The sequence below is a fragment of the Choloepus didactylus genome, chromosome 15, assembly GCF_015220235.1.
Source record: "Choloepus didactylus isolate mChoDid1 chromosome 15, mChoDid1.pri, whole genome shotgun sequence".
NCBI classification, from domain to species: Eukaryota; Metazoa; Chordata; class Mammalia; order Pilosa; family Megalonychidae; genus Choloepus; species Choloepus didactylus.
In genome coordinates, this window is record NC_051321.1 from 82,735,098 (window position 1) to 82,755,987 (window position 20,890).

At 54.3% G+C, this 20,890-nt stretch overlaps 2 protein-coding genes across 2 annotated transcripts in view; both read right to left on the bottom strand.

Moving 5' to 3' along the window:
- The window catches only part of LOC119510937 (annexin A8-like protein 1), a 261,425-nt gene that overhangs the window by 222,039 nt on the left and 18,496 nt on the right, over positions 1-20,890 (bottom strand). The window lies entirely within an intron of this gene.
- Positions 1-20,890, bottom strand: part of LOC119509952 (anthrax toxin receptor-like) — a 35,124-nt gene that overhangs the window by 9,770 nt on the left and 4,464 nt on the right. The window contains exons 2-13 of the mRNA XM_037803909.1: positions 16,931-17,029; positions 16,650-16,721; positions 15,932-16,003; positions 13,374-13,455; positions 13,232-13,265; positions 12,121-12,200; positions 11,975-12,043; positions 11,538-11,618; positions 11,358-11,418; positions 5,110-5,208; positions 1,209-1,278; positions 212-290 (exon numbers count right to left, since the gene is read on the bottom strand). Coding sequence (XP_037659837.1) covers positions 212-290; positions 1,209-1,278; positions 5,110-5,208; positions 11,358-11,418; positions 11,538-11,618; positions 11,975-12,043; positions 12,121-12,200; positions 13,232-13,265; positions 13,374-13,455; positions 15,932-16,003; positions 16,650-16,721; positions 16,931-17,029 — 898 coding nt within the window. The remainder of the gene's footprint in view (positions 1-211; positions 291-1,208; positions 1,279-5,109; positions 5,209-11,357; positions 11,419-11,537; positions 11,619-11,974; positions 12,044-12,120; positions 12,201-13,231; positions 13,266-13,373; positions 13,456-15,931; positions 16,004-16,649; positions 16,722-16,930; positions 17,030-20,890) is intronic.

Sequence of the window (20,890 nt, forward strand, 5' to 3'; positions counted from 1 at the left end):
AGCCCTGGGCCCTGGACCCTGACCTGGAGGGGTCGGCTCTGGGGCCTTGCAGGGTGAGGGTCTGTCACAGTTCCGGACTCTGGGTCCTGGGGGCCGCGTCCCACCCCATCCACTCACCCTGGCAGCCAGCCTGCCCCCAGGGGTGTGTCCACAGCCAGGGCCGGTCTTCCCCACTGGCCCTAGATGGCAGCCGCCCCACCCAGGTACTCACACACTGCTTCCCGGTGATTTTGAGCTTGCCGCTAAAGAAGTACATGCCGTTGTTCAGGCTGATTTCAACAGAGATGGGCCTAAAGCACAGAGAGGGCAGAGGTGACAACCAGGTCTTGCCCTGGGCCCCAGCCTTGGCCCACAGCTCTCCCAGACACACTGACTTTGCCGATAAGGCACCTGGGGCTGGTGGAGAGGAGACAGCAGGGGCGAGAGCTCCTTCCCCAAAGCACCAGGAGGTCACCTGGCAGGGAAGGTCCAGAGGGACACGGCCAGCCCGAGGAGCCCAGCAGGCATCTGACGGCCAGTGCGGCCACGTGGGTCTCCTTCCGGACTCCTCCAGCCGGACAGGGCACACGGGCAGAGCTCCGGAGGCCTGCCTGGAGCAGAGGCCCTGTGGTCTGCTGGTTAGGGCTCCAGAAACAACACACGCTCGTAACCATCCTCCATTCCCGTGGGTGGGAACCCAGCAGAAACAGGAGACTTTGAAGCTGTTACTTGGAGATAACCTGTGGCTCAACTGAATGAGATCGGGCCCTAATCCCACTACGGGACCTTAGCAAGAGAAAGCCACTTGGAGGAGGGGCTGCAGGTCATGGGAACCCGGAGGAGAAAGGCGAGCATGAGGCCATGTGACGGGGAAGCAGAGAACCCGAGGATCGCCGCAGCCAGCACGGAAGGCCCCCCCACTCCGGGAGAAAGCAAGTCCTCAGGCCTCCAAAGCCTGAGGGCCAAGAAATGCCTGTTGTGAAGCCAACCATTGTTCAGTATTTCTCACAACAGTGGGGAAACTAAGGCAGGCACCCTTTCACCTCCTACTGTCCTCGGCAGACCTGGGCCCCATGGGTCCCTGATCTCCAGGGACCAGCCCTCAGGGCAGGGAGAGAGGGGTCCCTGGGTGCCCCAGCCGAGGTTATGCACATCCAGGACCCCTGAGGAGCACAAACTCTGCCCACCTGCCCCCCCACCCACGAGGGCCCACAGACTGGGGCACTTACTTTCCGACTACCTGTGGTTGTACTCCAGGGCAAGTTATAACGTTATTTTCAACAGAGAGTGCTTTCTTCTCTAAAAGACAAATCACAAGAGAAGAAAGTTGGTGCACACATCAGTCCTTCCATCCATCACCTTCTGCATCCCCTAGGCAAGCTGAGCTGACACTGACAGACGATGAGTCTGCTCCTGGCCTTCGTCTACTCAGAGATATTTGGGGATCCCTGGCCTTGCCCCAGATGCTGGGCAGTGGAAACCAGCAGGCGGAGAGCTATTCTCCAGGGAGGAAGATTCTCGAGAATGGACAGGAGACAAATAAAATAAAATCATGAGCAAAATAAATGTCAGAAAGTGAAAAGTGCTGTGACAACAATGAAAACAGGGATGACACAGAACGGAGGTGAAGGGACAGCTCCTTAGAATGGGTGACCAGGCCTTCTTTTATAGGGACCATTTCTCATTAGGAGAATTTAGGATATTTGCATGTGAGCAGATACAATGTCTGGGATTTGCTTCAAAAAACCAACACCACCAGCTTAGCGTGGGTTGACAATTATTAAAAGGTGATGTGTACTTCAAGTTCAGTACACAATTCTCACAACTTGTGCATGTTGTTGGAACTCACATCAAAAATCAGGCCTCTCTGAGGAGGCAATGCTTGCCCTGAGCCTCATGGTGAGGGAACCTCCAGGGAGGAGCCAAGGAAACTTCCAGGCTGTGGCAGTGGCACACGCCAAGGTCCTGAGGTCCTGACTGGTCCTGCTCGTGCGGGAGAGGAGGCGGCGAGTGTGGATGGGAGTGTGGGTTTTATCCCAAGGACAGTGACTCTGTCCAGGGCCTGAGAGCGTCCGGATGTGGTCTGGATATAAAGGCAGCAGGACTTCTGATGGCTGGATGTGGGGGGACGCAGAGGAACCAGGGGGATGTCCAGGGCGTGAGCAGAGGACTGAGAGGTCGGAGCTGCCCTTTCCTGTCACGGGGAAGCCTGAGTCGGGAAGGGGCTTTGGGTTGGTTTGGTTTTGCCTTTGCTTCTGGTTTCTCTGGGGGTTTGGGAGTTGGACACACGAGGCTTGGAAAAGTCCAATAACTTGTCAGGTGGCACCTGCTCGGTCTGCAGCCCACAGGCATTCAGGACCCCTGGGCTGGGGTCAAGGGGCGAGCACCAAGCTGCCTCGGGGTGTGGACTCAGCTCCCAGCTCTCCGCTCCCGCCTCGTGCTTCCCTGGGAAGCTGGGACGACTGGCCTTGGAGGGCCTCAGGGTTCCTGCCCTCTGGGATTCCAGAGACCAGTAGGTGCCCAGGCCCCCCGCCCCTGGAGTAGCCTGGACCTCTGCTTCCCAGAGGCCTGGTCCACAGCTCCGCCCTGGGCCTGAAGGTGAGCCACGGCATCCGCCTCTCTGTCTGCAGGAAGGAGGCCGGGTCCCCCAAGCCCTGCGCCCCATGAGGGGTGAGCTCGGAGCTGACGGGAGCCGCACTGCCCGCTCCAGCAGAAGGACACACTGACTGCGGCCGGCCAGCCCTCCAGACGCCCTCAGGGACACCCTCCTGCAAGCAAATCCCAGACATCGCATCACTTCACATACAAATAGCCTAAATTCTCCTAATAAGGAACTGTCCCTACAAAAGGAAGGCCTGGTCACCCATTCTAACCCTGGTGTTTAACAGAAACCAGCAGGTGGAGAGCTGTTCTCGTGCACTAACAGGTCTCGTGAGGAAACATTTGTGGGACACGACATTTTCTTCTTTTCCACTTGAGTTTCCTTTCCTTCCATCAAAGTTGAGAAAAACATGAGCGTGTCAGCAGTAGTTATCTTTGGGTGTGGGACTGGGGTCCTATTTTGCTCGATTATTCTTTTGTTTGTTTTCCTTTTCCTGCTGTGCATCAGTCTTGAAATTAAGAAGCTCTAGTACTCATCTTTGCTTTTCTCTTTTCTACCACGGATCAGGGCCATCCTCAGCAGCACGGTCGTTTCCCTGGGAACCAGCTGTGGCCCCTCAACCGTCAGCTCAGCCGTGACTCCATCATCTGAGCGCTCCTGGGCACTAATCTCCAAAGCCGGGTCCGAGGACAGGGTCGGCTCTGAGGGGTGGGCGGGCTGGGGTTAACCTGAAAGCGGGGTCTGAGGGGGTGGGGTTGGCTTGCAAACATCCATGGTCTGGAGCAGGCGAGCAGGGGTCTGCAGGCACCCACCTGCCCGGCAGACGGCTCGGGGACTGCCGGGAGCGAGTGACCAGCCAGCCGGGCCACCAGGAAGGAGGCTGTCCCCAGATTAGCTCATCAAACCAAAGTCTTCAGTTGCCACATTTACAAACCTTGTTTCCATTGTAGAAACAGCACGTGCCAAAGTCAGAAAACGTGCAACAGAGAGAAGCAATGACTTTTACATTTCTGTTCTCTGGTCTGCGTTTTCCAAAGTGTTGTCCCAGATGTGTTAACAAGAGGACAATGAGATCAGAAATGGGACAAATCCTCCCTGGTGCATCGGAGCTCCTGGCGATGTGCCTTGGATGCGGCTGCAGACAGCCCAGGCCCTGCCCGTGTGCTGTGGCCGTGTGCCCGTCCCCCAGGACTGCCTGCAAGGGACAGCAGTGGCCCCAGGGTGGGCACAGGGACTGCAGGCTGCTGGGACAGATCTGGACACATTCCCGGGGCAGTCAGGGGACTCCGGCGGCCCCAGGACCTCTCTTCTCAGGAACAGAAGCCGCCTCTCTTCACGTCACCTGGGGCCACATCACCTGGGGCCTTGGACAGACCCTTCAACCTCCCCTGCCCCAGTTCCCGATCCACACACAGGAATCCCCATTGGGTGGCGGTGAGGACTCTCGGAGCTGGAGCGTCCCCAGCACTGGGTGCTCTACTGCCATAGGGAGTCCTCTGCCACTTCTGGCTCCCAGGATTAGGGGGTGCTGGTCCCCACACACTCTGAGAAGGTGCAGGTAAAGGGGAACGGCATTCTGAGGCCACCACTGATGCTGCAGGGTGGCGGGCCAGTGGCGAGGGCCCCCTCACTCCCTGTGCTCACAGAGAGGAGCAGAAACACTGAGGAGTGCTGGGGATGGGAGCGGTTCCAGGTTGACCAGATGGCCCCAAGAAGACCTCATTGGATGGAAAGATAGAATCGGAGCAAATGAAGGTCTCGAGGGGCCCGCTGGGAAGGGGAGGGTGATGTGGGAAGTCCCCCAGCCCCGGCTTTGAGGAAGCCCACCCCACCTCAGCTCCAAGGCGACGCCAGCCTGGACCTTCAGCTTCCTGGGCCCCCTGCCCTCCATGGGACTTGCCTGACACCCGAGGACTTCCAAGTAATGGGTTCCGTTTTAAATTTTTACAGTTATTAGGCCCTCAAGTGCACCTCATGATGTACATATGTGATCTTGTTTTGTTAGTGCAAGTACCCTTGGGCCCATTTTACAGGAAAGAAAACAGAGGCTCAGAAGGGAAGGCTCCATCGGGTCTGGGCCTCTGATGCTGGAGCCCAGGCCTGGCAGGGGCTCCTTCTCTCAAGTGGGGACAAACAGACCTGCCCTGGACATGCTACCACCAGGCAAGGGGCAGAGCCTGGATGCCGACGATTCCCGCCAGCAAGAGAGTTGCGGCCTCCATCCCTGGCTCTTGGGGAGGACACCCTGGGAGGGCAGCCCAACCCCTGCAGCCTGCCTCGGCCGAGAGCTCAGCCCTGCTCCAGATGCTCCAGTGCACTGGGGATTAAAGACTCCCCACTTTACAGATGAGGTGAAAGGCGGTCAGTCCCCCTGGCCTGGTCTGTATCCCACTAGCCCACGCTGCCTCCAACCCCACCACATCCACAGCGAGTGGTCAGCCAGAGCTGGGAAGACTCGGTTGTCTCAGCAGAAATGTGGCCTTGTGTGGGACCATTTGAGACTCAGAGGCTTCGAGGTGGGTACTTACCATCGATGTTGGTTCTGCTGAACTTGAATTTGCAGATAACACTCTCCTTTGTTACTGCAGTCAAAAAGCCATTTCCGTGAACTCTCACATCAGGACTTTCTGCAAGGACAGCATGGCATAGGCTTATGAGAAGAGCTCCATGCTGTGTTCCCTCTGGTCCTGCCATTCAGGCCGGGCCACCCCCAAAGGATGTCCCAGGGGAGGCAGGAAGGAAGCAGCTGTGTGGGAAACCACCTCCGTGCATCCTCACTGGGAGGGGGGCCGGGCTGACCTCGTGCCCGGGGGTCTTCCCACCACCACTTGACTTACAGAGCACCTGAAACATGCCCTGCCAGACCCCTCTCCAGGGGCAAGCTCAGCCACTGTGTTCTGATCCTGAAATCCCACAGGGTTCCCTAAAGCCATGGGGTGAGGCAGAGGGTTCAGCCAGGCCTGGCCTGGCAGGTGAGAAAGGAGCTGACAAGGCAGGCCCAAGGCACCCCTGTCTCATGCCTGAGCTGGGCACCCAGGCCTGGAGGCTGGTGGGACTTCTGAATACTTAGGGGCTCTTCCCACTCCCTGGCATTTGGTGCCCAGGGCAGCCTGGAGGCACCTAGGACCCTGCTCAGGAGAATCTGTCATAGAAGGGGCCGTCCTGTCTCGCTGAGGCTCCAGAACCCCAGCGATGACATATCACCCCGTCTCTTCCTGGCCCACTGGGGACCATTCCTGAGCTCCTGATCAGGCAGCCAGGGCCTCCCTGGGCTTCACCCCAAGGTAAACACTGCAGCAGAGGCAGGGAGGGCAGCCGGTCCCTCAGTGAGGTCACCATGTTCTGCCCACCGGTTGTTCTGCCCGAACCCCATTCTTCCCCACAGCGCTGCCTCCTGACCACGCCGGCTTATTCCAGCCCCAGCTCTTAAGGAGCCCCAGTGAAGTGAACCCTGGGGGGTGTTTCCTCGGAGACCTGCCTGCCACCCATCAGCTGCATGGGAGCTAGGGACTCAATCATGTCCCCCCAAAAGCCATGTTCAAGCCCCAAGCCATGGCCCTGGGGGAGTGAACCCACTGTAAATAAGACCTTTGAAAATGTTATTAATGCATGAACTCATTTATGAATAGGAACCCAGCAATCATATGGGAGGCAGAGAAGCCAGCCTAGGTCCCCCAATTACCACAAGCAGCCCACACCAGAAGGCCACCAGCTCTGGGAGGAAGCATGGCCTGTTGAGACTTTGATGTGGGACTCTCAGCCTCCAAAACCATGAGCCAGTGAATTCCCATGGTTAAGCCAGCCAGCATGTGGCATTTGTCACAGTGGCCCCGACAAACTCAGAGCGGCCCCATAGGAAAAAGTTCCACGTGCAGGCAGCTGGGCAGGCTGTGTGTCAGTCAGCAGTGGCACCTCCCGTGTCACCAGGCTCAAGCACAAAGCCCCTCCTGGATCGTGGCTTCCTGGCTGGGTCCCCTCAGCCTCCTGCCTCCCTGGCCAGCAGGACGCGGCCTCAGCCTTGGCCCTGGAAGGAACACCAGGCTTGTCTCCCACACAGACCCTTCTGACCAGCTGACCCAGTCCACACTGAGCAGGGAAGCCTCTTGGGCTCACAGAGGGGGTCATTTCCAACTTACATCCTAGGAGCATTTATTGCAAAGAAGCATGTTTTGCAAGGCAGATCCCTAAGCTAACAGAGCCTGGTGTGGCTAGATCTAGGGGAGAAGGGAAAGTTCAGCTGCCTGCAGGAGACAAATCAGGCTTCCTGCTCAAGCAAAAAGACAAGAGGAACCAAAAAACGGGCAAACTCTACCCGGCCAAAGCCTGCACCTAGTGTATTCATCCAAAATAGCATTCCCTACTTCCTGAGCACCTTTCATGTGCAGAAATGTTACCATTTTACAGAAACTGAGGCTAACAGAGGGCTCCCCCAGCCCTGGCAGGCACAGGGCCAGGGCCTGGACTCGGCTTGCCTGGCTCCAGGTCTCAGGCTGCTTTCCGTGTGGGCGTGGCCAGGGCACTGGGGCCCCCTCGCCAATCCACAGCAGCCTAAACCTTGTTGGCCCTGGTCTTCATTCTGAACAGTTCTCTCAGGGCTCCTCCCAATATGCCCCTGACCCCCCGAGTAGTAGTTTTCAGCTCCAGGGGACTTGCGGGTCCTGAGCCAGAAAGCCCCAAGTAAGGATGGGGCAAGGACAGGAGGGAGGCCCAGGAGGGCCACCCAGGGACCCCAAGCACAGCATGCACACCCCCCATATGCCACACTCAACCCCTACCCCTCTGCCTGGAGCCCCCAGCCAGCCCCAGACTCCAGCAGCCCTTGGAGGGAGGCTCAGGCTTTCTGGAAAGGAGACTTTCCCTCTGAAGGAAAAAACCTTACATCAGGCCAGGCACTCAGGAGAGGGGGAGCTGAGCTGGGCAGGCAAGGGGTTCCCCAAGGAAGTGGGAAGGCCAGGCAGAAGCTGAGCAGGGACATCTGCGGGACAACCTGCCATCAGACGTCGACACTCAGGGCCAACAGACAGACAGCATCCTGTGCTGGGCTGGGTGTGGGAACTGGGGCACCCCAGGCTTAGAGAGCCCAACCGTCTTGGCCAGCTTGTCACCCGTGGGTGCCTTCAACCCAGCAGTTCTAGGTCTGGCATCGATCCCAATGGCCTGCAAAGGGGTCTGCCTGGGATGGCGGCAGAGGAGGGACCGTCTGGCTGCCCACCAGGGAGAGCGAGTGGGAGGGACCCGGGCAGCCATCAGCCCTCTAATGGACTCTACCCAGGAAGCTACAGGGTACCCTGGGAGGGTGGGGGGCGGTTATGCAAAAGACCCTCTGTTAGGTGTATTTACACAGATGCCTGTAAACGAGCACCCCTCCCTGGGGGCTCTTGCAGGCAACCGAGGAGGAGGAGCCGATGGGGACATCTACTTGTTGTTCCCTGTTTTTCGGAATGGTTTGCATTACTTATCTCAATGCAAGCCTTCAAAGATTAAGTGATGTAAAAAGAGAAAGGGAAGAAGATGGAGGGAAAAGGGAGGGACACAGGGAAGAAGACAAAAAAGGAGGCAGGGAGGGAAGGAGGCAGTGGGGGCTGCATATTGCTCTGTGGCATCTCCAGGTTCTGGGAGGGACTGGTACGGAGGCTGTGTGGCTGCATGAAAGCAATGCAAACGCTTGCTGGAATAACCAAGTGCACACTGAAACGGACCCTGGCCCTGTTTTAGGGGAGAGAACAACTTACTAAAAGGAGACCCAGGGCACCCAGAGCCTTTGAGGCTGCAGCTTGGGGGACTCCTGCCCTGGGCCCCTCCTCTGCCCCTCCCAGCTTCCTAAGGTGAGCCCCAGGCTCCGGCTCAGCAGGCAGCAGGGAGGGCCATCCTGGGAGACCCGGTCAGCCCCTGGGGACGACCTGCTGTCCGTCTGCTCCACCTCCAGGCTTTGGGCCCCTGCTGGAGCTTTGGCCAGGCTGTCCCCTTCCGTCTCCTTGCCAATCCTTTCAGCGAGAAAAACGTCACTATCACTATTTACAGCAGAGAACAGAGAGGGTCTGCCAACATCACCTGCCCTCTTTTTTTCCAGAGCAACAGGCAGAAACCTCAGAGGGCATGCAGGCTTGTGGCGGTGACCACAGCTCGTCTCAAGAGGGTTCCTGCTCTGCAAGGTGGGACCCACCCCCTGCACCCTACAGCCTGCCTCCTCACGCACGGCCGCTGGGCCCTGGCTGAGACTCAGGAAGGGAGCCCTGGCCACGCTGCAGGTGCCCAGGGCATTGGACCCACAAGGAACACCCTCTTCTGCCCTGCATCTCCAGTACCTGAAGCCACCAGACCGAGACAGGAGACAGCAGGTCCAGAACTCACGCCCAGCCCCTCCAGGGGGCACTCAGCACACATGGCTTGGGGGGGGTGGTCCCACACATGGCAGGTGCAGGAAGCCAGACTCTATCGCACAAGCTACCTGGGTCCCCTGGGGGAGGCTCTGGCGCAGGCAGCATGTGACGGAGGCAAAATCCCACAGATGCTGCTTTAGGGGGTGGGTGCAGGGAGCCTGGGGGGGGGCAGATCTGAGGAGCTTTTTGAGGAGAGGGTGATGCTGTGTGTCTAGATGGCATTTGGGGTACACAGGAGTATGGCTCTGTCAAATGCACCATGTGGTGCCCTTAGGGTTTGTGCAGCTCACAGAGAGCTGAGAGCAGACATGGTCCCTAGTGGAGGGCAGCAGACCCACGGGATTAGGGAGAAGGAGCACATTGTCGGTCACCCATGGAGTAAGGCACCACAAGCTAGGATGGGGTGATGAGAGAGAGAGGTGGACAGACATGTGATAAAGAAAATTGGACAAGAGTAAAATCCAGGACCCCTTGAACCACTTCCAAGTCTTCCAATACAGGACCGGTCTACTCAAAATCTCCCAGTGCAGGACGCCCCGATGCCATCAACATTTCCCACTGCAGGGTGTCCCCACCTCCCACCTCCACCCCTGGGCATTAAAGCCACCCTGTACCTCCTCCATGCCTCACACTGCAGGCTACAGGGGCAGAACACATGAGGAATCAGACAGCTGTCACCAACAGCTGGCTCAGCTGGAGGCTCTCCTCAGACCGCCTTACCCCCCACAAACCCGGTTCCAAGCTCAGCCCTGCAGTCTCAGGGGTGGGGGCAGGATTCAGAGCCCTGAGAGAAATATGAGCACCAGCTCCCATTCATTAACCAATCAACTCCTAGAGACGGGGCCAGGCACTCCAAAATGTACCATCTCAACCCCTCAGCACAATCCTAACAGTGGGTGCTGGGGTCCCTGTTTGAAAGCAAAACCAGTGCCCCCAGACCCGGGCCCGTAGTCCAGACTACACCCCGTGAGGAGCAGAGCTCGAGAGGTGCGAAGCTCCGTGAGAGCCCCCAGCCCTGCAGCACAGAGCCCCTGCCGCCTGCGTATGAGCCCCGACGCTGCCCCTTGCTGCACGTGCTGCTACCAGGGGAGAAGCCTGCTGCCCTTTCTCTCCAGCAGCTTCCGGTTTACAGAGCACGGTGGTGGGAAGGTGCATTCCACACACACAGACTTGGGAAAGAGGCGGGAAGGTGCATTCCACACACACAGACTTGGGAAAGAGGCCCTGCACTAGGAAGTCCCGTCTCGCCGCCCCGGGCGAGGACACCCAAACAGTTCCGGGTCTCGGGAAGGCGCTCGGGATTTCACTTTGAGGGTGATGGGAGCTGCTGGCTGTTTTGTGGGTGACTTTCTTGGCTAGGGAGGCCTTCTTTCCCATAGGCTGAGAAGAGGCATCATGTTGGATGTGGGGCTGTGTCCAATTCTTTTCATCCACTGAGACGATTATGTTGTGTTTCCCCCACTTTTTTGATGCTGAGACTTACACTGAGTTTTCAAATGTCCACTCAGTTTTGCATGGCTGGGGTGATCGCTAATTGTTCTTGATGTTCTGTCCTTCTCACATGTTCATGGATACAGTGTGCTAGTGTATTGCTCAGGGTTTTCTAAGTACATTTTTCCTTCCTAACTATTTTTAGTTAAACATTTTACTTTGAGAGAGAAAAATGTACTTACACACACATCACACAAACTCCTTCAGAACCCACACACAAATTAACGCCTACATATATATTCCAAACACAATCACACACCACATACATTCAGACATCACATACATGTAAACATGCACACATACACATCCACACAAATACAAACATAGGAGCACAAAGAAACATATACATGTGCACACAACACACATGCAAATACACATACACAGGCACATACACAGATGCACACACATACACACAAATACACAAGTCACATACACCCATGAACACACATATACACACAGAAACATACATGTATACACATGCCTGCACACCTATACACATATATACATACATACATACACACATCCCAAATGCACACATACACATATACATGCACCCAAATGTACACATATATACACACATGATGATAAACAAACATGAACACCACATTCATACATGTGTGCAAACATATAAACACAAACATGCATAAAACATGATACATAGACACGCATGCACATATACAGATATATCCAAGAGCAAAAATACACATACACCACACATGTACATAAATACACACTGCACACAGACAAGCATGCACACATTGCACATGAGCACACCCACGTGCACATACACACACACACGTAGACATGTATGTGCCCACAGACATACACACACACAGACACACACAGACACACACACACACACACACACACACCTCAGTTAACATCGGTGCCACCTAAGTTCTTACCTCCCATACATATACTGGAAGGCTCCAGAGAGTCCAGCCTAATGCACAGCTTCTCCAGGAGCTAGGACACAGAGCAGGGCAGGAGGGGCAAGTGTGTGAGCCACGGAGGGATTGGTGAGAAGTCCCTCCTCACTGGCAGCTTCTCACCCCCACCTGCTTCTCACATCAGCACCCACTCACCTTGGGAATGTAGCTTGGCAGATTTCTCGCAGTCCCTTGCTGCCCCAAAATGTGCTCACTGCTGTCAACGATTTTGTCAAGCTACAAGGGAGAGGAGGTGGCTTGGACCCAGAGCCAGGGGATTGAGGGGGGCAGCTGGGTCCACACACAGGAGACCGTCTGTGGCCACCACGTCAGGGGCCCAGGGAGTGTTGCACTCGAGGACTAGATCCTCCCGTCTGCAGCAGAGCCCCCTCAGGGAGTGACAAACTCCTCCACCCTCATCTGAGAGTGCACATGTGACCAAGCCCATGGTTACCACCTTCTGCAGTGGACATGTGTGGCCCTAAATAACTGGGTGGGTTGCAGCATCATCCCGGGGCACTCTGGGAAAGCAGCCTCTGGTACTTTCCCCAGCCAGGCTCAAGTGTGGACCTGGGTTACCTGTTGTGACTTACCTGAAATTTCAGATACTGATTAATACCCACACCAAACATAACTGTCCCCATCTTCCGAGCATTCTCAGCCTAAGAGAAAGAAGGCGTTAAGTATAAATCACCAAAATAAGTGCAGCAGAAAGCAGGTAACAATGGATTGAACTCACTTCCTCCAGAGCCAGCTGATATTTCGACTCAGGGATAGGTGACCCGATCAAAACGATCATTACGCTGAAAACCTTCTTGGCTGCAGGATAAGCAAGGAGTGGCTGCATCAGGAAGGGCACCAGGGGGGCACCAGGTAGCCACAGGCTGCCAGGACCATGGGGATGGCCCATGGCAGGACACGGCCCAGCACCCCTGACACCAAGTCCTGGTGGGCCAGGCGTGGGCAGCTCCCTGGGAGACACGAGCCCCCGCCGTCCAGCTCCTGCCGGCTTTGCAGCAGCGCCCTGGAGTGAGAAGGGTCTCAGCCCAGGGCCCACTTTGCAGACAAGGAGACTGAGCCCATTGTGGGCCCCTCTGACCTGCTGCCCACACCCTCCCCATCACCAGATGGTACAACCTGTGCCAGGACGGGAAACAAAGTTCGTATAAGACAACAGAGCAGCAGCCAGACTCTCCGGTGAATGGTGTGCTGCAGGGCTCAGGGCGACAGAACCCAAGTGCCTGGGGGATTCCTGCCAGTGTCCTGGGGCCCAGGACCCCTGACCAAGGCCCGTGACAGAGGACCATGTGCCAGCTCAAGGCCTCTCCAGACACGGGCGCATCGCCCCTTACAGAGCTCAGAACCCTAAGCCTAGGCAGAAGTCGGCCCTGGTCTGAGGACAGCTGCTCACTGGGTCGGAGACACAGTCACAGGGTGATGGGGAAAGGAGCCAAAAGCTACAAGGGCAACTCGGGGGAGGGTGTGGTCAGGAAAGGGTGAGCACCCAGAATGCTTTTCTGCAAACCAAAACCTAAGTCTGCTCAGGGTCCCCGTGGCTGCCTCCTTTGCTTTCTCACGCTGTCCAACTGCAGGGCACCCAAGGGACACGCCTCGCACGGAAGCACCTCCTGCTTATGAGACCAGAACCCACAGGCCAGACCTCGTTTGGTTCTCATACGTCACGAGAGGTGGCACTTCCTTGTCCTCGCTGCACAGATGAGGAATCTGTAGCTCCAGGAGGTTAAGGAACTTTCTCCACCTCGGAGCTAGAACGTGGCTGTGCTGGGACTGCCCCCCAAGCCTGGCTTTGCCCTCCGCACCTGGGACGCCGACGTCCGGGAGCCACTTACCTCCAGAGTTGCTTCTCATGATCATCTCATTTGCCTGCAACACAATGAGGAAATGTTGGGAGAAGAGGGGTTAGACGATCCAAGAAATAGCCTGAGAATTTCATCAATCTGGAAATATTCTCCAGGCTCCAGCAGCTGGTACCTTTTTAATTCCTTCATCCATGTTTAGCTGCCCATCAGCAACTTCATATCGAAGCTTTTTAGTAGCTGAATTAATAGTTTGTCTGAAAAAAAAAAAAAAAAAAAACAGAGAGAGAAAAGGGGGTTGAGATGGGGGTGGTTGTTAACCAATCACCCCTCATGGGTGGACAAAGATGCAGGGGTGACTGACCTGGGGGACACTGCTCTGGCCTCCTGACCCTGGGCTGGTCAGCACAGTGGGGCCTTGCTCTGCTGTCCCCATGGGCCCAGCCTGGCTGGGGGGAGCTCATCCCTGACCCCACAGCCTCCAGCCCCTACAGGCCCCACCCGGAGCCCTGCCTCGGACGTCCCCAGTCAGATCGGGGAATGTTTCACGCCTTTGGAGCTGTGAGTCAAGGCCCACGGGGAGGGCTGAGTTTAGAAAAGTGCCTCCTGCTTATCCGGGCCCCCCTCCCACTGCCACAGACCCCTGAGGTGGACTCAGTCCCACTGGCTGCTTTCCCCTCGAGTCAGCGCTAGGGGAAGGAGCAGACACACTGAATCAGAGTGCCAGGGCCCTGGGGTTCCTGTGCTCCTCAGAGGAAAAGGCCAAATGCTGGGAGCAGCAAGCCCCCCGGGCTGCCAGTGCAACCCTCTCAGCTGCTGTTAGAGCAGATGTGCAGGTCGGGGCAGGCAGGGATGGCCCTGGGGACAGGGGCCTGGGGTCAGGCTAATCTGACATGATGTGGTGGAGCCGGCCCAGCCAGGCTGGCCTCAGGCCAGGGGCAGAGGGTTGGCTGCAGTGGGGGCGGGGGCCCGGCCCAGCTGAGGAGGTGAGGAGGCCTTGTCCCAGGCCCCTGGAGGAGAAACCAGGCCCCACCCTGCCCAGCACCAGCCGCCTCCCCTCCTCACCCCCAGCCCTGCCAACCTCTGCCTGCTGCACCCCCAGACCTCTAGGCTGAGCAGCTCCTCCCTGGGGCTGCCCTACAGGAAGGTCTGCAGGCTCCTGCCTTCCAGGGCAAGCTCCCCTCCTCTTGGAAGACATATGCCCAGCACCCCTCTTCTGGGTTCTTCCACTCCTCTGACAGCACCCCTGGAGGCTTCTGAGTTTGTCTGCACTTGGGCCTCCTGCCCCCAAGGCAGGCCCCTTCAAGGACCCTGCACCCTCAGCCAGCCACGGTCCAACAGAATCATTTTGGAATGCACCCCCAAAGGACCCTGCAGGGGACCCTCCTCTCCTCCCAGGCTCCATGGGACCCCTCTGGAGGCCCCTCACCTGCCAGGCTCCTCTGCTGCCCCTCTGCCCCATCCCTCCTCAGCTCCTGGGCAGTGGGGCATGTTTGGGAACAGCCAATCCCAGGCTGAGCCCAGCACCGGCAGAAATCCCATTGGGCCCCTCCTGAGCTGGCTGCTAGGACTCGGAGCAACATGGAGCTGTGTCATTCCCTGACCACTCTTGCTTCTTTTCGACTCCCCTGAACTCCCACAGCCCCCGCCCCCACCAACCCCACTCCCCAGAGAGGCTGAGGAAGCCACCGCCAGCCTCCCAGCCCCTCAGGCCAGCTCCTCCTGGTGACACCCACGCCCTCACCTGCTGCCTCCCACTCTGCCCCCTGCCAGGGTCCTTCCCACGGACTTGCTTCCTTCCACCTCAGACCCACTCGGGTTCTCTCTCCCAAACCCAAGCGACACCTGCGCACCATGCCAGGCTTTTCCCCAGCCCCGGAGCCTCAGCGCATTCCAGCTTCTCCTGGGAGCCAGACGCAGAGAAGGCTGTCCTCATCCCCTGGCTCCACCGCACCCCCTCCTCCCCTTGGCGCTGCCTCCTGCTTCCCCTGCAGCCCTGGCTTCTCTCCAAGGTGCTGAAGCGCTCCCTGCATCCCAAACCCGGTTGCCCCTTGCATGCCGAAGTGTCCTCACCTCTCTTTTGGGCCTCCACTCTGGATTGGGTGCCAGGCTCTTGCATCCCTGAATGCCCTGAACCCTCAAGAGCTCTGTGAGCCCCTTTTCACACCCCTCAAGGCCCCCAGATGTGCACTCCCCAAACCCTCCTTGAACCTCCCAGCCCAGCCTGGTGCCAAGACCCTGCTTGCAGGCTCCTCTTTTGGGACCCACTGTGGGATCCCCTCCCCTCTACTAAAGGCCCTGGCACCCCCACTGTCCCCCATTTCCGCCGGTGCTGGACTCAGCCTGCATGGTTCTGGCCCTGTCTCCCCTCCTCCCTCTAGCCTAGGAGAGAGACGGACCTGCAGACAGCAGGTGCCCAGAGCATAGGGTGGTGCTGGAAATGGGTACACACGTCTCTCCACCAGCCTCCCTGGATCCCCAGAATCCTCAGAGGTTCTAAGGCGAGAGTGGAGCACTGCAGGGAGGGGCTGGGATGGACGGGATCAGGGGGAGGAGGGGGACTGGGGTGAGGACGAACACTGGGCGCTGCAGTCACCTGCGGGTGCCAGGGGACCAAGGGGCCAGGGCTGGGGGTGGGGGGCACTGAGACTCACTCCTGCACTGCCCAGGCAGAAGGCTCCAGATCTGCCGGGAGAGGCCAAGGGGAATGTACGTTTTTGACTAATAACTTACTCATCTGCTGTGGGCAGCATGAGGACGTTGACCCTTTTGGAGACAGTTATGATGGACATCATGAGATCCGGGCTGGGGAGGAAGCACCCACTGGTGAGAAGCCGTTCACACAGCTGGAAAAGGCACCAGCCAGCAGCCGGGACAGGGGCGCAGGCCAGTTATCTGCTCCCCACCCCATGTCTTCCATTTTGGACCCATTTCCAGACCAGGTAACACTGACAACTTCAGTGAAGGATTTCAAGGGCTTTCTTTCACACAGGAGAAGGTATGAGGATGACAACCTGCTCCACCCATAGACCCCAGCACCCCATAAGACACATGTACACGCATCCACACACTTGCACATTCTTCAAGTGATAGCAAGACCTTCCCTTTTGTCCCCGAGGGCCCCAGCATGTCTCTCTTCTACCATGATGCTCTTTCCCTCCTCCCTCCTCCCACCTCAAGCTAATTATTCCACCTTTGGGGAACTCGTCAGGGACATCCCTCCCCGAGACTAGTCTTTAAGGAGTTCTCTAACAACTTCCTCCCCACCCCCAGGGTGCACCACCCTCAGCAACCACAGTGGACTGTCCAGTGGGATCTGTCCTCCGTTCCTATCCAGAGTCCTGGGCTCAGGACTCCCCACCCTGAGGGTCTTGCAGGGCCCCCGAGTCTAAAAGGGTTGTGCTCTCTGCCTGGCAGAGGACAGGCACCCCGCAGCAGAGAGAAGCCATACTTCTTCACTTTCTCAATCAGGTTTTTGACAAAATGAACACTGTCCCGCCAATTGTATCGCATCTGGCTGGACCTGCAGAGAAGAAAACCTGAGTCAGGGGAACAAGGCACATGGGTGGAGCTAGCAGAGCTCCCTGCTCTTCCCCTCTTCCAGCCGCTTCTGCAACAAGCCCCTCCCCTCCCCAACCCAGCCTTTGGGTGCAGCAGCCCTCAGGCAGCAGGGTGCAGGGTCCTGGGTGGCTTTCATCTGGGTGGGCAGTGGAGGTGGGGCGGCCCACTGACCCATTTACCCAGGTTCTAGGAGCTTCCTGGACCTGGAACTTCCAGTGCTGAAACCGAGACAGTCCCAGGCAGATGGGGAGAGGTGGCTCTTGGTGGGTGCTGTGCAGACAAGGAATTGGGGAGGATGTATTGCATGACAAAGCTCCAGTGGATTCCGAGGGGTCGCCCTCTCCTGGGTCACCTCCCTTTGGTAATGACCGCTCCCAGCTGCCTGCGGCTCTCTGGCCCTTTAAACGTGTGTGGTTGAGTGGGGAGGGAGCTCTTCTGCAGCGCTCCCATCAGAGGCCCCTTGGAAGCAACAGCCCATCTCTGCAGGTTACTCAGGCCTTATGTGTACCTGCCCCTGTCAGACTCTTGCATTCTTGGGCTTTGGCCTCTGCCCGACCTGCCCCCTGATGTAGGGGATCCATTGGCAGCCTGTTTCTGCCCTGCCAAGCCTTTCTCACTGCACTCCCACATTCTGCCCTCTCCCTCTCATTTCCCAGCACCCAAGGAGGTGGGAAGAGATATTCCCTACAGGACTGCATGTCAGCAAGGGAGGAGGGCAGGTCTGACTTTCTCCTTTCCCTTCCTCCCTAGCACCCTGCAAAGCTGAGACACTCCAGGCATGGAAGTCCTCCTCTGTCTGTCCCTGCCAGGGGCAAGAGCAGGACAGACCCAGGCTCCTGCCCTGCCGGCCTCATCAGGCACTGACCAGCAGGGAAAGCCCCAGGCCCTCCCTCCCATCCATACTTTCTGATTCTATCTCCCATTGAGCAAATGGAGAAGCTTCTGCAGGTTCTATTTAGTGCCTGGCAGAAGAGTGAGGAGGGTGAAGGGGCTGAGGCTCAGGACCCCTCTGGCCAGGTGGGAGGCTGCTCACATCTGCCCACAAGCCCAGGGTTCTGAGTCTTTGCAAGCCCACAGATCTGTTGCCCTGCTCAGCATTGTGGAGATGGGAACAGTTCCAGGCACTGGAGGGAAATGGGAGGGGCACAGGTTATAGGCCAAACCCTGCAGAGTGGTGAAGTCGAGTAAAAACATTTCCTCAAACTCAATCCATTCCTCTGGATGGATTTGGACGAGGTTACTTTAGATGAGGTGTGGCCTAGGATGGATCTTAATCTGATTACTGAAGGCCTTATCAGGAAGGTCACAGAGGAACAAAGAAGCCTCAGAGGGAGCAGCCACAAGCTGAAAGTCAACAGAACCCAGAAGGGAAGGGACAGGCCAGGGGAGACCACCGTAAGCATCCACAGGACAGAGGAGCCCAGGACCTACGACCACAAGCAGCCAGCCCCGTATGCCATTCTTCAGGAAGAAAGCATCACCTCGGTGACACCTTGATTTGGATTTCTCCTCGCCTCAAAACAGTGAGATAGAAATATAAAGAGGAACCAAATAGAAATTCTGGAACTAAAAGTTACCATAACTAGATGAAAAAAATATCAATACACAGCATCAACAGCAAATTGCAACAGGCAGGAGAAAGGAAATTATACAATTTGGTGAACAGAAAGAATAAAGAATGAAAAAAGTGAGGAAAACCTGAAGAACTTGTGGGACACAATCAAGTGTACCAATTCATGTATCACAGAAATCTCAGAGGTAGAAGAGAGGGAGAAAGGGGAAGAAAAAATACTAGAAGACACAATGGCCAAAAACTTCATAAGTACGATGAAAGATACAAATAAACTAATCCAAAAAGCTCAACGAACTCCAAGCAGGAGAAACTCAAAGAGATCTACAACAAGACACATTATAGTGAGACTGTCAAAGCCCAGAGACAAAAACAGAATCTTGAAAACAGCAGGAGAGAAGTGATGTGCCTTGTAAAGGGAACCTTGGTAAGATTAACATTTGATTCTAAATTGGAAACCATGGAAGCCAGCAGGCAGTGGCATGACTTATTTAAAGAGCTGAAAGAACAAAAAATTGCCAAAGAATAATACATCTGGCAAAGTTCTCCTTAAATATGAGGGATAATTATGGTATTTCTTGATGAAAAGAAAGTGATGGAGTTCATTATTTATTCAAATATAGGCATGCCTTATTAAAAATGCTAAAGGGAATCCTTCACATTAAAAGGAAAGAATACTAGACACTAACTCCAAACTGTTTAAAGAAATAAACCTCTAGTATGTTACACATATGGGCTAAAACTAAATGCCAATATTATTGCATGTGTCATTTATAACACAATCTTTTACTTCTTTTGTGGCTTAAAATTCAAATGCATAATAACAACCACAACCATACATTATTGAGCACATATGTATACAGATGAAATTAAAAAAAAATAACATACAGGAGAGGGAAGGAGGGAAATAGGAAAAGACTGTGTGTAGGCTATTGAAGTTAAGTTGTCATCAATTCGAATTAAATTGTCATAGATTCATGATGTTAAATGTAATCCACATGTCAATCACAAAAAAGTGTCTAAAATATTAACACAAAAGGAAATGAGGAGTGATTCAAAATGGTCATCACAAAAGATCATCTAAACAAACAGGAAGGCGATAATAGTGCAAAGGAGGGATAAAAATGTGTAAGACACACAAAAAGCAAGAAGCAAAATGTTAGAAGCAAATCTTGCCTTTTAAATAATTATCTTAAGTGTAAATGGATTGAACACTCCAATAAAAAGGCAGAGATTCGCAGAATGAGTAAATAAGCATGATCCAACTATATGCTGCTTATGAGAGACTCATTTTAAATCCAAAGACACAAATAGGTGAAAAGTGAAAAGATGGAAAATAATGTTCCATGCAGATTATAACCAAAAGAGAGCCAAGGTGGATACTCATTTCACATAAAATAGATAGAAAAACTCTACAAGTGGCAAAGATGGATATTATACATTGATAAAAGGGCCAATTCAACAAGAAGAGATAACAATTATAAACATATGTGCACCTAACAACAGGGTCTCCAAATACATGAAGCAAACCTAGAAAAGAGTTAAAGGGAGACATAGACAGTACTACAATAATAGGCAGAGGTATCAGCATTACTTTCTACACTGCATAGAACATTGAGACAGAAAATCAACATGGGATTAGAAGACTTAAACAGCACCATAAGCCATATGGATCTAATGGACATACATAGAACAATTCATCCAATGACAGAAGAATAGATATTTTTCTGAAGTACTCATGGATCATTCTGTAAGAAGACCATATGTTAAGGCATAAGACAAGTCAATAAATTTTAAAAGACTGAAATCATGCAAAGTAACTTCTTGAAGCACAACAAAATGGAGCTAGAAATCAGTAACACAAGGATAACTGGAAAACTTACAAATATGTGGAAATTGAACAACAAACTCTTCAACAACCAATGAGTTAAAGAAATCACAAGGGAAGTTAGAAAATACTTACAGAAGGATGAAAAATCAAAAATGCCACATACCAAAATTTATGGAATGCAGTGAAGGAAGTTCTCAGGGGAAAATTTATAGCTATGAATTCATCTATTAGAAAGAAGAAAGATAGCAAATTGATAACTTGATTTCATACCCTGATGAACTGGAAAGACAGCAAAGTAAATCCAAAGTTAGCAGAAGAAAGAAAATAATTAAAAGATTAGGGCAAATATTAATGAAACGGAGGTTGGAAAAAGTTGAGGGAATCAACAAAATTCAAAGTTAGTTCTTTGAAAATACAAAACAAAAAAAAATTGCCTCAACTTGAGCTAGCGTGCCAAAGAAAAAAGACATAAATTACTAATATAAAAATAAAATCAGTGACATCGCTATTGACTTTAGAGAAATAAAAAGGATTATGAGAGAATACTATAAACAATTTTACACTACCAAATTAGATAACGTACATGAACTGGAAAAATTCTTAAAAGCACATCAATTGCCTAAACTGACTCAAGAAGAAATAGAAAAGCTCAACAGATCTATAAAAAATATAGACACTGAATAAATGTCCAGGAAAAGGTGGCTTCAATGGTGAAATCTTCTAACATTTA